Below are 14,531 nucleotides of genomic sequence, written 5' to 3'. Positions count from 1 at the left end.
GTTTGAAACGTGATTAGCAAAATTAAATTTACCCAGATGACATTTCAAACATCTCTTCAAGTGGCCAGATACCACCAAGCCGGTGCTGTTCGGGTTTCCTGCATTGGACTCAGAACAACATGGATGACCACTTCTCACAGATCATCAGAGCTCTGAGCCAAACTGCTCATCAAGGAGCTCTTTCTCACAGGTTCCCTTGGCATTATAGGCACCCAAGAATCCTGAAGGCGACCTTCTGGGTTCCTGCAACATAGGAGGGAACATGGAGAGATCCAACCAGACCTGCCCTGTGACTGGCTTCATTCTCCTGGGCCTCTCCGCCCACCCAACACTGGAGAAAACCTTCTTCCTGCTCATCCTGTCCATGTACCTGGTGATCCTGCTGGGCAACGGGGTTCTCATCCTGGTCACCATCCTCGACTCCCACCTGCACACGCCCATGTACTTCTTCCTGGGGAACCTCTCCTTCCTGGACATCTGCTACACCACCTCCTCGGTCCCCCTCATCCTCGACAGCTTCCTGACCCCCAGGAAGACCATCTCCTTCTCAGCCTGTGCAGTGCAGATGTTTTCTCTCCTTTGCCATGGGAGCCACGGAGTGTGTGCTCCTGAGTATGATGGCGTTTGACCGTTATGTGGCCATCTGCAACCCCCTCAGGTACCCAGTGGTCATGAGCAAGGCTGCCTACATGCCCATGGCTGCCGGCTCCTGGGCAGGTGGGATTGTTGCCTCCATGGTTCAAACGTCCCTTGCAATGCGGCTGCCCTTCTGTGGGGACAATGTCATCAATCACTTCACCTGTGAGATCCTGGCTGTCCTGAAACTGGCCTGTGCTGACATCTCCATCAATGTCATCAGCATGGGGGTGACAAATATAATCTTTCTGGGGTCCCGGTTCTCTTTATTTCTTTCTCCTACATCTTCATCCTCGTGACCATCCTGAGGATCCCCTCTGCTGAGGGGAGGAGGAAGGCCTTCTCCACCTGCTCTGCCCACCTCACTGTGGTGATCATCTTCTATGGGACCATCCTCTTCATGTATGGGAAGCCCAAGTCCAAGGACCCACTGGGGGCAGACAAGCAGGACCTCGCAGACAAGCTCATCTCCCTCTTCTATGGGGTGGTGACCCCATGCTGAACCCCATCATCTACAGCCTGAGGAACAAGGATGTGAGGGCTGCTGTGAGGAACCTGGTGGTACTTAAGAAGAGCTCCACCTAGTGATGTTTGGAGGACAGAAATACCCATAGTTCTCTGCTCCCTAGCTGTGCTCCTCCGGGAATCTCTGAAACATGTTCTCCAAAGGAGGTGTATGTAAAAAGTGATTATCTGAAAATGGTATTTCCTGTGTATCAGAGAGCTGGACACAACTAAAACGATAACACCTAAGACCTCCTGGGCATGTGCCTTAAAGATGAAAATGGTATGCTGCCAGAAAAGGGGGGCGTTGACGGGGGTGGGGCTATCTCATTCTCTACTGTACAAGTCTGAATTCACCTTTCTAAGCAGATTGCTCCTCTGTGTGGGGACAAGAAACATGTATCTTGTGAAATCATCCATGGCTTTGGATCCCAGGGCTACACTCCCATTTAAGTGGGGCCCAGCCAGTGTGATCTCTCCGCCTTGCTGTGCAATTTTCCTTACCCTCTAGCACAAAGCCTATGCACACCCTCCATAGCCCTCCATACAGGGCATGGCAGCAACTGAGTAAATTCCAACTTTTATTTACAAGTTAACAGGATCTTAAATTTATTGTTGTGCGTGTGTGCATGTGACTAAACATTTTTGTATGTTTGTATATGTATGCATGTGTTGTTGTGTTTGGGTGTATGTGCACACACTTGCATGCCCTTCCTTCAGAGGCCAGCAAAAGGTGCCAGACCTACTGGAGCTGCAGTTACATGCAGTTGTGAACCGCCGGCCTTGGCTGCTGGGTCTTCTGCAAAGAGCAGGGAGTAATTATATCCACCGAGCCATCGTTCCGGTCCCTGTAATCCAACAATTTATAAGCACTGAAATGCGGAGGTTGGAAGGATGCTGGTGGAAGACAGGTTTCAGAGACAATGCAGAAGAAATGTCAATGTCGTGACCACTATAAATCAGGGAGCTGGGAACTAACCAGGGTGTGTCCCGAAGTTCCCGGTGCTAACTCGGCAGGCGGGAAGAGAGACAACAACATTAGAAAACCACCGTGGTGTGAGTGTGAGATGTCCCCCACAGGCTCAGTGTTGGAACACTCAGTCCCCAGACGGTGGCACTCTCTGGGAAGGGGGTGGAAACTTCAGGAGGAAGGGCCTGTCAGGCAGGAGGAAGGAAGTCACGGGGGGTGGGAGTGGGGGTTATAACTTGGCCCTGAGCTCCTCTGCCCCCTGCCTTCCCAGCCATGGTGGACTGTACCCTCCCAAACCATAGCCAAAATGAAGCCTTCTTCCACGCTGGAAATTCCAGGTATTTAGGAGACCAAGGCAAGAAGATTGCAAGTTCAAGGCTAGTGCTACTTAGTGAGAGACGGCAGCACAAAATAAGAAAGTTCAAGTGACAGTGATAATGTGGGGGCTGGGGATGCGGCTCCGTGGTCAGGCACGTGCCTGGCTAGCCCGGTGAGGCTCTGGGTTCTGTCCCCAGTTCAATCCCTGGGGTTGGAAAAACAGCAGCAACAGCAACAATGACCTCTTCCTGACCTTGTTTCTGACCGGTACCTTGTCACAGGACAAGTAAGCAAACACAGAAGCAGACCGGTGTGGAAAGAGCTAAGTTTTGGGTGAGTCTTTTCCTTCTTTCCCGCCTTTGATGGTAAGATTTAAAGCCATAGAAAAGTCGGGGAACAAATCCAGACACTCATCTCCGGGACCTGACAATGCTGCTGGTTTTCCAACCCCGGGGGATTTGTTCCTCCCCAACTTGCATTTTGGTCATGGTGTTTCATTGCAGCAATAGAAACCCTAAGACACATGGTAAAGTAATATATATATATATATATATATATATATATATATATATATATATATATATAATATTGTAAATATACCACTGACGCATCTAAAGCCCAGCAATGATTCTTCTGTAACCCATTGTCCAGTGTTCATATCTCTAAAAATGTCTCACTTGCTCCATGTTTTGTGAGTCTCATGTAGCCCAGGCTGGCCTCAAACTCACTATGGAGCAGAGGAGGACTTTGGACTCCTGATCCTCCTGCCTCAGCCTCCAAAGTGCTAGAATCATAGTTATGTATCATCACACTCTATCCCAAAACTGTTATAGATGCTTTGTTTCAATCTGTTCAATTGAACTAGGAGCAGAATAAACTATATGTATAGTTTTTTGAGACAGGGTTTCTCTGTGTAGCTTTGGTGCCTTTCCTGGAACTCACTCTGTAGCCCAGGCTGGCCTCGAACTCACAGAGATCCGGCTGCCTCTGCCTCCCGAGTGCTGAGATCAAAGGCATGCGCCCCCACCATCACCCGGCTAGTATCTTAATCTATACTTCTCTGATCTTTTTTTCTCTTTTCCCACTCCCTCCCTTTTTCTCATTCCCTCCCTTTGGGTCTCACGACCTCTCTCTCTCTCTCCTCCTGTCCCTATTAATTCTTTGAGGAGACAGTTGCCCACTAAAGGACACTAAAGTTTCTCATGTCTGCACTTGGTTGGTGACAGCTCTGTGTTGTCTGTGTCCTCATTTTCCATGAATTGGTGACTAGATCTAGAAATGAAGGGTTTCACTTGTGTAGTCACAGGTACAAGGCCCCAGGAACTATGTAGGACTGCGGTAGCTTCTGTGATCACTTTCCTGCTTCCAGGTCTGTCCAGGTGTCCCTTGTTCAACAGTCACGCTCCCTCCGCAGACCTGGAAACAGCCATTTTCTCTAAGAACCCATTGTTTCCTTTAGTGAGGGATGGTTATTTAGAAATCACTGTCTGCCTGCTAGGGATGCTATGTAGGTTGTCAAAGTTCGTCATGGTGGGAAGAGCTAGGGGAAGAATTTCATAATTATAACGTGTAGAATGCTGCATGCGTTGCCGCTGCCCCTTAAGAGGGTAACAGGGCTGAAGACCTCCTGTTGTGACGTCACTCTGCGGGGGATTATTTCCACGGCTGTGGTGTTGCCACTTCAGAGAAGCTAACCACTCACAGTCATGTCGACATGTAGCATGAACTCAGGGATTTCTGATCTGCGAGCCCTCGGGGATGCGCCGAGGGAAAACAGCTGCCCAGGCTTTGATTGTCAAATGAAGGGTTCATGGCGGGCACGAGACCAGGCTCATTGCTTAGTCTAGCAAGGAGCTATGTCATAGACTCACACTGGATGTCGGCTAGTGCCTGATTCAGGACTTTGTGTATCTTTTATCCTTTTCTCCAAGCGTAAGAAATGCTATAGATTTCAAAAGCAAAAAACGTTGGCCTACAGTGGCATTGAGGAAGGCGTTTCCACCAGTAAGGAAACCTCCCGCTCAGCCACTAGGCTCTAAAATCCAGGAAAGACAGTGCCGTGCCCTCTGCCCACAGGATGGTGCCGCCCATAGTTAAGACGGGTCCTCCCACCTCAGTTCACCACATCTGATTCTCACACATGTACCCAGAGCTTTGTCTCCTAGGGGGTTCGGGAGCCTCTCAGACTGGTAGTCAGTATCAGCCACTACAATCATATTTATAAAGCCCTAATGCCCTGAGTCAAGGACCAGACCCAGGACTCTCGGCATTGTGATGAACCCTATCCCTGTGCATCTGATATTCTAGCAAGAAGGAATGTGTAACAAATAATAGGAAAATAAGTAAGAAAATAATATACATCGTTAGAAATTTCATGTAATCAGGACAGAAGCATCTGAATTTTCTCCCTCTTAAACCCATGAAAGTCTTCCTTCCCCTCACCCTCCATCCCTCCGTTCCTCTCTCTCTCCCTCTCTTCCTTCTTCCTTCCCTCCCTCCCTTCCTACCTCCCTCTCTCCCTCCCTTCATCCCTTCCTTCCCTCCCTTCTTCCCTTCCCAATAAAACCCATGAAGCTAAGGAGAAGCCAAATGTCAACGGTGATGCTATGTGGAAAGTGGATGGACAGTGTTAACCGTCCTCGATCTGACAGAGTCAAATCCCCAGGCAGAACCAGGAATGTTGGGCAATAATGAGGCTAACGAGGCAGAGGATTTTCTGCACCAAGTACCCTTATCCCTGAGGCAAAGATGGTACTGTTAAAATAAGGAAGACTAGGTGGCGAATGCATGAGAGATCATGCGCCTCCATGACACTGAGCATCCACCCCAACAAAAAGTGTGTTCAGTAAGAAGGAAAACCAGGACTCTGGGCTGAAGGACAGCAGGCAAAAATGAGAACATGGGAACTTTGTGCTTCCAAAGGGTAAAACCAACAGCCACACCCACAGACCAAGAGTCAGAATGACCTCTCACTATGGCAGATGTGCCTTCTGATTCAGAAGAAAGATGTTCTCTAGAAAGTTCCCAGAATCCATCTCGCATTGAAATGTGACTGAAGGGAGCGTAGGTGCTGGGCTATCTGGTCAAACATTGTTCTGGATTTATCTGTGAGGTGTTTCTAGATGAAATTAGCCACATCTGAGCAGGTAAACTGAGTAAAGCAGGTTGCCCTCCATAATTTGTGTAGGCATCGTCCAATCAGATGGATGTCACAATAGAAGAGTAAAAAGGAACATGAGGGGCCGCCTCCTCAGAGCTGGGACATGAGCTTTGTGAACAACGACAAAGATTGTTCTTGGGTCTCCAGCCAGTTCCATAGCACCAGGAGGGGCTTGTCAGCCTTCACAATCACATGACCACCTGAACTAGTTTCCTACTTCATACACACACAGACACACACACACACACACACACACACATACACACACACACACACACACACACACACACAGACACACACACACACAAGTTGGGTTTGTTTTTGTTTTTTTAAGAACCCTGACTAATACACACACCAAAATATTAGTCATTTATAAAGACTGAATAAAATATGCTCAGACATACAAGGTCTTCAATATACTTTTCTCAAGAAGCTATGGAAGAACATGTTCCACCAAAAAGAAAGAATAAACCCACAATTGGAAAAAACAGTTAAAAGACAGGAGTCTAATCTATGACATAGCGTGAGGAGTCCACAGGATTCTGAAAGCAAACAACTGTCCTCCACACAGAGAAGGCAAACCAGCCTGAGGACACCAGAGACAGGTCTGTGTGGGGCCTTCTACAGAGCTCTGCTGTCTGGGGCGATTGACTTGAAGATGCCACAGACAGCCTGGCCCAGTCTTCTTGTGCTGGTCTCATTTTAACCATGCACTGAGTCCCTTTCCCTCTCGTTGCCTTCCTGGTGGGCTAGCTGAGGGTGCTCACTCAACCCACACCATGCCCTGCTCTCCTGTCTTTAGAAGTGGAGGGGGTAAGGAAAGAGAGCTGAGAGAAGCAGAAACGCGAAATGATCCATTCCTCTACTGCTCTTCCATGCCAGATGTCTGGTCCCTGGTCACACTCAGCCTTGCCTGGCTTGCACAAAAAGGGCTATTGAAACCCTAAATTAGGTTTTCAGATGCATTTCCCTTCCATGGTAGCAAACCTTCCCTTTTCTTAGCAAGCTGGGTTTGCAATTATTACTTCGTTTTTCAATGAAGCAATTAATTTACACTGATGTTTTTGTAGGTGATAAAGCCATGAAAGAAATCAGGAATGGATTATTAATCTTCCTTGGCTGCATAACAAACTACACAAAGTTAACAGTTTAAAACACCCCCCAACTATTATCTATAAATGAGGTATCTGGGTGAGAGTGGTTGGGAGCTTAAAAAAAATCCTCTCCCAAGCTCATCCAGACTGTTGGTGGAATTCACGTTCTCTAGCTGGCAGTCTGGAATTCAGGTTCTCTTGTTGGTAGTCTGTGGTCCCATTTGCTTTGCTGACTGTTCCAAGGGGACATTCTCAGATCCTTGTGGCAGCCCTGTGGCATGTAGAATCCTTTCCACTCAGTAAATATTTCTCACCTGATGTGACCAGACTCAACTGGACAAACTTAAAGTCAACTCCCATGGGGCTTTAGTCACACTGAGAAAGGTCCTTCACGACAGTACCTGGGTGCTGTTGGCTCATGGAGGGGGGTGCATGGGAGTCTGCCTAGAAGTGAACAGCTTCTACAGAAGTCAGTAGTCATCAAATAAAGAGAAGGAAATCTATTTCAGGAGGGAAATGAGGCATTGCCATAGTCCTGGAGAGAGGAGACAGGACAAGATGGAGGGCCTATAATGTACTGGAAAGTTCTAGTTCTCACCCTGAGGAAGGCATGCATGATGTGAATTTTATTTTTCTCTTAAAGGGTATATATTTTTTTATTCTTCTTAAATTTTAATTGCACTTATTTGTGTAGTGTGTGTGTGTGTGTGTGTGTGTGTGTGTGTGTGTGTGTGCAAGTGTGTACCCCTGTACATGTGCACCACATACGGAGTTAGAGGGGTAACTTGCAGGAGTCAGTTCTCTCCTTCCATAATGTGGGTCCTGGGGATCAAATACAGGTCATCAGCTTTGGCAGGCTTGGTAGCAAATGATCAGATTTATTTATGGCCTCCCTCATGCCCTTTAAGGCCTGGACTGTGGCAGGAGCTTGCAATTTCTGTGATTGGGTCCAGCTAAGAAGGAAACTTTGAGAACCTTTTGTACAGTACTGAGCTCTTGAGTTTGCAAACAGCCAAGGATCCCAAGCCACAAGGATTTTCCCTTTGCAGTGTGTGGGTCCCACATTCTCCCCAGATTATTATAGTATACACTGAGAGTCCTCACGAGTTAGACGCTTATTCCAACAGGGCCAGGATGACCCTTCTCCAGCGCTTCCCAACAACCCAAGTAGGAGGAAAGTATTTCTGCAGAGATTTCAGACTAATTGGATCACGGGGACATAGTCCCAGGTGTAGGGAAAGTTTCTGAACTTTGTCACTTCAGTTTTGTGACTTCAAATCCCATCGGGGACTGGAATAATCCCGGCAGCAGAGTGCGGTTTAAAGGGCTTTGCCTAGGTCTCCAAAGGTCCTTTGTGGATTGATCCAAACAGAGAACATAACAAGAAAACAAAACATGACCTGAGATGCTCACTCCTTTAGCTGGTGCTTCCAGCCAGATCGGCTGTTTCTGACTGCTGGGCTATTTCTAGCTCTCAAATAAATAAAGTGATTTTATCAGCATATTTGCCAAAAAGGTAAGCTAGCACTGTGTGTGTGTGTGTGTGTGTGTGTGTGTGTGTGTGTGTGTGTGTGTGCACGCTCACATGCATGCTCACACTGAGGCATGCTCACAGAGGTCCGAGGATGACTTGCAGGAGTTCGTTCTTTCCTGGTACTGTGTAGACCCCGGGGGTCAAATCAAGGTTGTCAGGCTTGGAAACAAGTGTCTACCTGTTGAGCTGAATCACTTTTAAAGAATAAAGAAACTCTCGTGGGCCAGTCACACTCCCGGCTTCCTGCCTGATGTGAAGAGGCATGGGGAAATCTGAAGGTGCATCAGTGATATAAGAAAAGGTCAAAAGAGAGAAATTCATGAGATCAAATCGTCCTTGTATGGAATGCCTCAGTAGCAGTGAGGTCCAAAAAATGAGCACCTCCACAAAGGAGGAGAGCCTTAGCCATTCCCACGCCCCGACCAATGCCAGTGGGTGTCAAGGCCAGTTCTTTTAATGAACGTTCCAGGAGATTTCAGCTTATGCGAGCATGTATGAATGAGTGAGTGACTGGCTCAGGATCATGTCTACCATGGAAGTGAATAAGGAGAGAGGAAGAAGGCAGCCTTCAGGAGCGCTCACACAGGGGAGTGGCCAGGAGTTGAGACAAACGCGATTAGGGGTTTCAGCCAAACCTAGGCTCCATGGGTGAAATTTTTCAAGTAAAATATAGTATTTCTTGACAAAGCTGAGAAAAATAAGTTGTTCACAAATGGTCCAACTTCAACTAAATGTATGATACCTGTTTGAAACGTGATTAGCAAAATTAAATTTACCCAGATGACATTTCAAACATCTCTTCAAGTGGCCAGATACCACCAAGCCGGTGCTGTTCGGGTTTCCTGCATTGGACTCAGAACAACATGGATGACCACTTCTCACAGATCATCAGAGCTCTGAGCCAACTGCTCATCAAGGAGCTCTTTCTCACAGGTTCCCTTGGCATTATAGGCACCCAAGAATCCTGAAGGCGACCTTCTGGGTTCCTGCAACATAGGAGGGAACATGGAGAGATCCAACCAGACCTGCCCTGTGACTGGCTTCATTCTCCTGGGCCTCTCCGCCCACCCAACACTGGAGAAAACCTTCTTCCTGCTCATCCTGTCCATGTACCTGGTGATCCTGCTGGGCAACGGGGTCCTCATCCTGGTCACCATCCTCGACTCCCACCTGCACACGCCCATGTACTTCTTCCTGGGGAACCTCTCCTTCCTGGACATCTGCTACACCACCTCCTCGGTCCCCCTCATCCTCGACAGCTTCCTGACCCCCAGGAAGACCATCTCCTTCTCAGCCTGTGCAGTGCAGATGTTTCTCTCCTTTGCCATGGGAGCCACGGAGTGTGTGCTCCTGAGTATGATGGCGTTTGACCGTTATGTGGCCATCTGCAACCCCCTCAGGTACCCAGTGGTCATGAGCAAGGCTGCCTACGTGCCCATGGCCATCAGCTCCTGGGTGGCTGGAGGCATCACAGGCACAGTGCAGACATCTTTGGCAATGCGCCTGCCTTTCTGTGGGGACAATGTCATCAATCACTTCACCTGTGAGATCCTGGCTGTCCTGAAACTGGCCTGTGCTGACATCTCCATCAATATCATCAGCATGGGGGTGGCCAATGTGATCTTCCTGGGGATTCCAGTTATGTTCATCTTTGTTTCCTACATCTTCATCCTTGTAACCATCCTGAGGATCCCCTCTGCTGAGGGGAGGAGGAAGGCCTTCTCCACCTGCTCTGCCCACCTCACTGTGGTGATCATCTTCTATGGGACCATCCTCTTCATGTACAGGAAGCCTAAGTCCAAGGACCCACTGGGGGCAGACAAGCAGGACCTCGCAGACAAGCTCATCTCCCTCTTCTATGGGGTGGTGACCCCCATGCTGAACCCCATCATCTACAGCCTGAGGAACAAGGATGTGAGGGCTGCTGTGAGGAGCCTGCTGAGTCAGAAACACTTCAAGCAGTGATGGTGAAGGGCCGCAATGGTTCTTGTATAATCCTTCATCAAGAACTATACAATAAATCCCAATCCACAGAAGGACGCTGAATGAATGGGAAGACATTAATGGCAATTCTCCCACCTCATTCTGGGAGCAGTTCCCCCAGTGTGCATGGCCATTGAACACTCTGGGTATCACACATTGTTTTTAAAGATTTTTAAACATTATCTATGTGTTTGTATGTGAGTTTATGTGCACCACATGCATGAAGGAATCCACAGAGGCCAGAAGAGGGTGTCAGATTCTCTCTCCACCGGAACTGGAGTTACAGGTGGCCATGACTACCATGTGGGCGCTGGGAGCTGAAGTAGATCTTTGGCAAGAACAGTAAGTGCTCTTAACCACTGAGCTGGCCCCAGCCTACATTTTATGGATGCTAGCAATATAGAGGCCAAGAAAAATGACCATTCATCCAGCAAGAGGCTCTAACTCAGGCTTCCGATTCCTCGCCTCAGCTTCTCTGCAAATACTGACAATAGTTGATGTGTCCCCGCTCTCCCCCTGCCTCCCTCCCCCTCTCCCTCCCCCTCTCCCTCCTTCCTTTCTTTGGGAGGACAGAATCTCACTATGAAGCTGAGGCTGGTCTCAAACTCAGGATCTCCCGGCCTCCACCTGTGTCTTTCCGTTTACATTAAGTTGTAGTTTGATATACCATGTAGCACAGTACCTGGCAATAGCTGCCTTTTCCTTGTCTATCCATAATAATACAAATGCTTAATAAACGTCTTCTGAATTGTTCTCTTCCTGTGTGCTCAGAAGTACTCTCTTGTCCTTCATCACGATCCTTGCCTGAAGCCATTTGTTCCCTCAACACAAACAGCAGAATGAGGAAGTTTTGACCAAACCGATGCCAGGTTAACAAAAACTCCCATTTTTTTCTTTCTCTTTTGGAGGTTTTACTCATTCCTAGTTTTGTCCCTGGATAGCAGTGAACATCCCTTATGAGTCACTAGAATAATATAATATAATTATAACAATATAATATAACTGTATTATTATGTATAATAATTATAATAATATAATAACTGAGATAATCGGGATGTTGACATCAACCCAAAGGGGAAGAACAAAACTAACAATCAAATAAGTGGTCTTCAGAAAAGGAAGGAGAGAGAGCCATGCACACACACACACATACACACAGAGATACACATGCGCACGTGCACACACACATACACACAGAGATACACATGCACACGTGCACACACACATGCATACACAGGAGAGAGAGAGAACTCGAGGGCTTTGTCGTTTTCATTGTCAGTGATGTTTTCGTGGAATTAAGACACTGTGACTTGAGTATCTATGGTGGGAGTGGAGGGGCTGGGTGTGAGGCACACGCCTGCCTGTAATCCCAGCACTCAGGAGGCAGAGACAGAAGGAACACAGCAAGCTTAAAAGGCAAGGCCAGCCTGGGCTACACAGCAAGACCCTGTTAACAACAACAACATAACAAAAAAGTCCACCAGACTGTATGAATGGACACTATGAGTGTTTTACTGGGAATAAAGAGACAGTGTTCTTACCAAATGAAAATCTATAATATTCAGTAGAAAAGTAGAGAGGAACACACAAAGATAAATTCTTGTTTTGAAACATGTTCTTTTTATTACCTCTTCCCGAGGGGCACACATGTGCCATGGCATGTGTGGCAGCCAGAGGACAACTCGAGGAAGCCGATTCTCTGCTTCTACAATGTGGGTTCCCAGGATCAAACTCACGTCATCAGGCTTGGTGGCAAGCCCCTTAACCAGCTGGGGCATCTTGCCAGCCCCAAAACAAATTCTCTAAGCATAAATCAGCTCAAATTGTTTGTCTAGACTTCAGAGGGAAAAAACACGAGAAGATTTAATTTGCTGAAGAAAAGACAGGGGGCCCAGGAGAGACCAGGGTCAAGATTCCATGATGCGTCTGCCACAGAATTTAGAACTGAGCGTAAGAGCTGAGCACCTTGCCCTGGAGGCAGACTGGTGGATGGAAGACAAATGCTCCTGAAAAGGAAAAGCAGACCGGGGTGTGTGTGTGTGTGTGTGTGTGTGTGTGTGTGTGTGTGTCTCATTTTATACATCTGCAACACAACTCCTGTACCAAAGGCTCAGGGATCACTGTGAAAAGAGAAGCTAGAAGGATTATAAGAGCAGGGGAACAGGGGGTTTGCTGTGAGAGTGTGTCTCAGAGAAATGTCAGAAGCTACACCAGTGAAATCTCACCAATAGGTCTACCTAAGCATGACCTGGAGAAGGACGCCACCAACAGGCATGCTAATACGGGAGGCTGACCGCTCACAAGGTCTCAGTCCCACCCAAAGAACCACAGACAACTAAGGGATGCTGGAAGAGAGAGAAATAGTCTTCCTCAGGGAAGATCATACCAACTGTCTATCCAATACAACAGGGTCGGCCCTGAAAACACACACACACACACACACACACACACACACACATATATATATATATATATATATATATATATATATATATATATGTAATGTTATACAGACTGAGCAGGTTGGATTCATGTGTTAAAGAATATATACATGTACATGCACGTGTAACAACAATTAAAGGAAGAGAGGCCGTGAACTTGAAAGAGAGCAAAGGAGGGGTCCACGGGAAGGTTTGAAGGAAGGAAAGGGAAGGGGGAAATGATATTATAATCTCAAAGAAAATAAAAAAATCTAAATAATAAAAAATTAAATTTAGTGCAAAATTACTAGAAATACAAAGTACAGTGAGGTGACTGTGTGTCATTCTGGATGTCACAAAATTCCTAAATCATCCAGGGGAATGCATCAGGAAACAGGTGAGACCTGTATGAGTATACTGTATTTGCAGGGATCACATATGAAAAGGAGAAGTAAAAAACCATAGCTTCATGATGGAAAGAGAAACTAATCTGCTTGATCCCTGATTAGTGGATCTGTTTCCCAACACACCCCCACAGCTGGGTATGGTCGCGCATGCCCGGCGGGACACCTAGTCATTTCTGCCCAGTCATTTCCAGATCAAACATCTTGCGTGACTAGGACTCCATGACTTTACATGGTTGAGTAAAGTTCACAGCGCAACCATGTGATCCATGTGCATGTGGAATAGCCACATGAGTCTGTGTGTGCAGGTGCAGCTCAGCCTTTGTAAGCCGGCACCATGATTCCCCGGCCCCCTTCACACATGTGTCTTTCCACAGGCCTGTGCACATCTGTCTTTCTCTCCCCATCTTTTTTTTTTTTTTTTTTTTTTTTTGGTTTTTCGAGACAGGGTTTCTCTGCGTAGCTTTGCGCCTTTCCTGGAGCTCACTTGGTAGCCCAGGCTGGCCTCGAACTCACAGAGATCCGCCTGCCTCTGCCTCCCGAGTGCTGGGATTAAAGGCGTGCGCCACCGCCGCCCGGCGTTACTGATGATGTTGCTGTGACACACTGCTCAGCGCCCTGTGGTATAAAATGGAGTGAGAATAGTTCCTGCCAATAATAGTAGCCGCAGGATGGATGAGAGGCTCTGAGACGCTGATGATGAGGGACATAGCGGTTTTATGGGAAGTTATATTTAATTCTGAGAGTATCAGAAGACACAAAAAAGAAAATTGAGAAAGCAAATTCATTTTTGAAAGTATATCTTAAACTTTTATTAAAATTATATGTAAGTCTTCTTAAATGCATTAAGAATGAACTGCCTACAATTAAGGATATGTATACACACACACACACACACACACACACACACACACACACTTCAGAGACAGGTCTTATTGTAGCCCAGGCTAGTTAAGGATGACCTCGAACTCCTGATCCTCCTGCCACCACCTCCACAGTGCTAGGATATGGGCATGTGACACCTAGGATTTTTTTTTTTTTCTTTAAGACAGGGTCTTACTATGTAGCCTGGCTGTCCTGAAATGTAGCCAGGCAAGCCTTGAATTCACAGAGATTCACCTCCCTCTGCCTCCCAAGAACTGGACGTGGTGTGAACTTATGTGCCTGGCCTAGGATGCATGTTTTTGAAGCAGAATTTCACTTTCTTTACATGAGTTTTTGAAGCTCTGGGCTGTAGCAGAGCCAGCTAAACACTGTTGTCGCTGAAGATGCACAAGTGTGACATCTAGTGGCCATTCAAGGCAAATTCAGGCACTCACAGGGCCCGGGAGGGAAATTTAGCAGAGGTTCCTCTAAGCGGCACACAGAACTCTGCTCACCCAGCATCTCTTCACACCTCGGGCAACTCAGCGTTTCCAAATTTTAGCTGTTGCATTCGTGGCCGCCACCAATCCCCCTGGGGCTGTCACGAGTGCTCTCCAGCAGCTGCTTCCTTCCTGTTCTCACAC

The 14,531-nt window shown here is 47.2% G+C and overlaps 1 protein-coding gene and 1 pseudogene across 1 annotated transcript; both read left to right on the top strand.

Annotated features, from left to right (window-relative positions):
• Nucleotides 1–262: 262 nt before the first annotated feature.
• Nucleotides 263–1,221, top strand: LOC114703271 (annotated as a pseudogene).
• Nucleotides 1,222–9,221: 8,000 nt separating this feature from the next.
• On the top strand, nucleotides 9,222–10,181 carry LOC114703279 (olfactory receptor 13C7-like). The gene has a single exon (XM_028884075.1). The coding sequence runs from the start codon at nucleotides 9,222–9,224 to the stop codon at nucleotides 10,179–10,181; it is 960 nt and encodes a 319-aa protein (XP_028739908.1).
• The last annotated feature ends 4,350 nt before the right edge of the window (nucleotides 10,182–14,531 follow it).

This window comes from Peromyscus leucopus, chromosome 2, assembly GCF_004664715.2.
Source record: "Peromyscus leucopus breed LL Stock chromosome 2, UCI_PerLeu_2.1, whole genome shotgun sequence".
NCBI lineage: Eukaryota > Metazoa > Chordata > Mammalia > Rodentia > Cricetidae > Peromyscus > Peromyscus leucopus.
The sequence above is the reverse complement of the archived record's forward strand: the minus strand, read 5'-3'. Positions and strand labels throughout refer to the sequence as shown.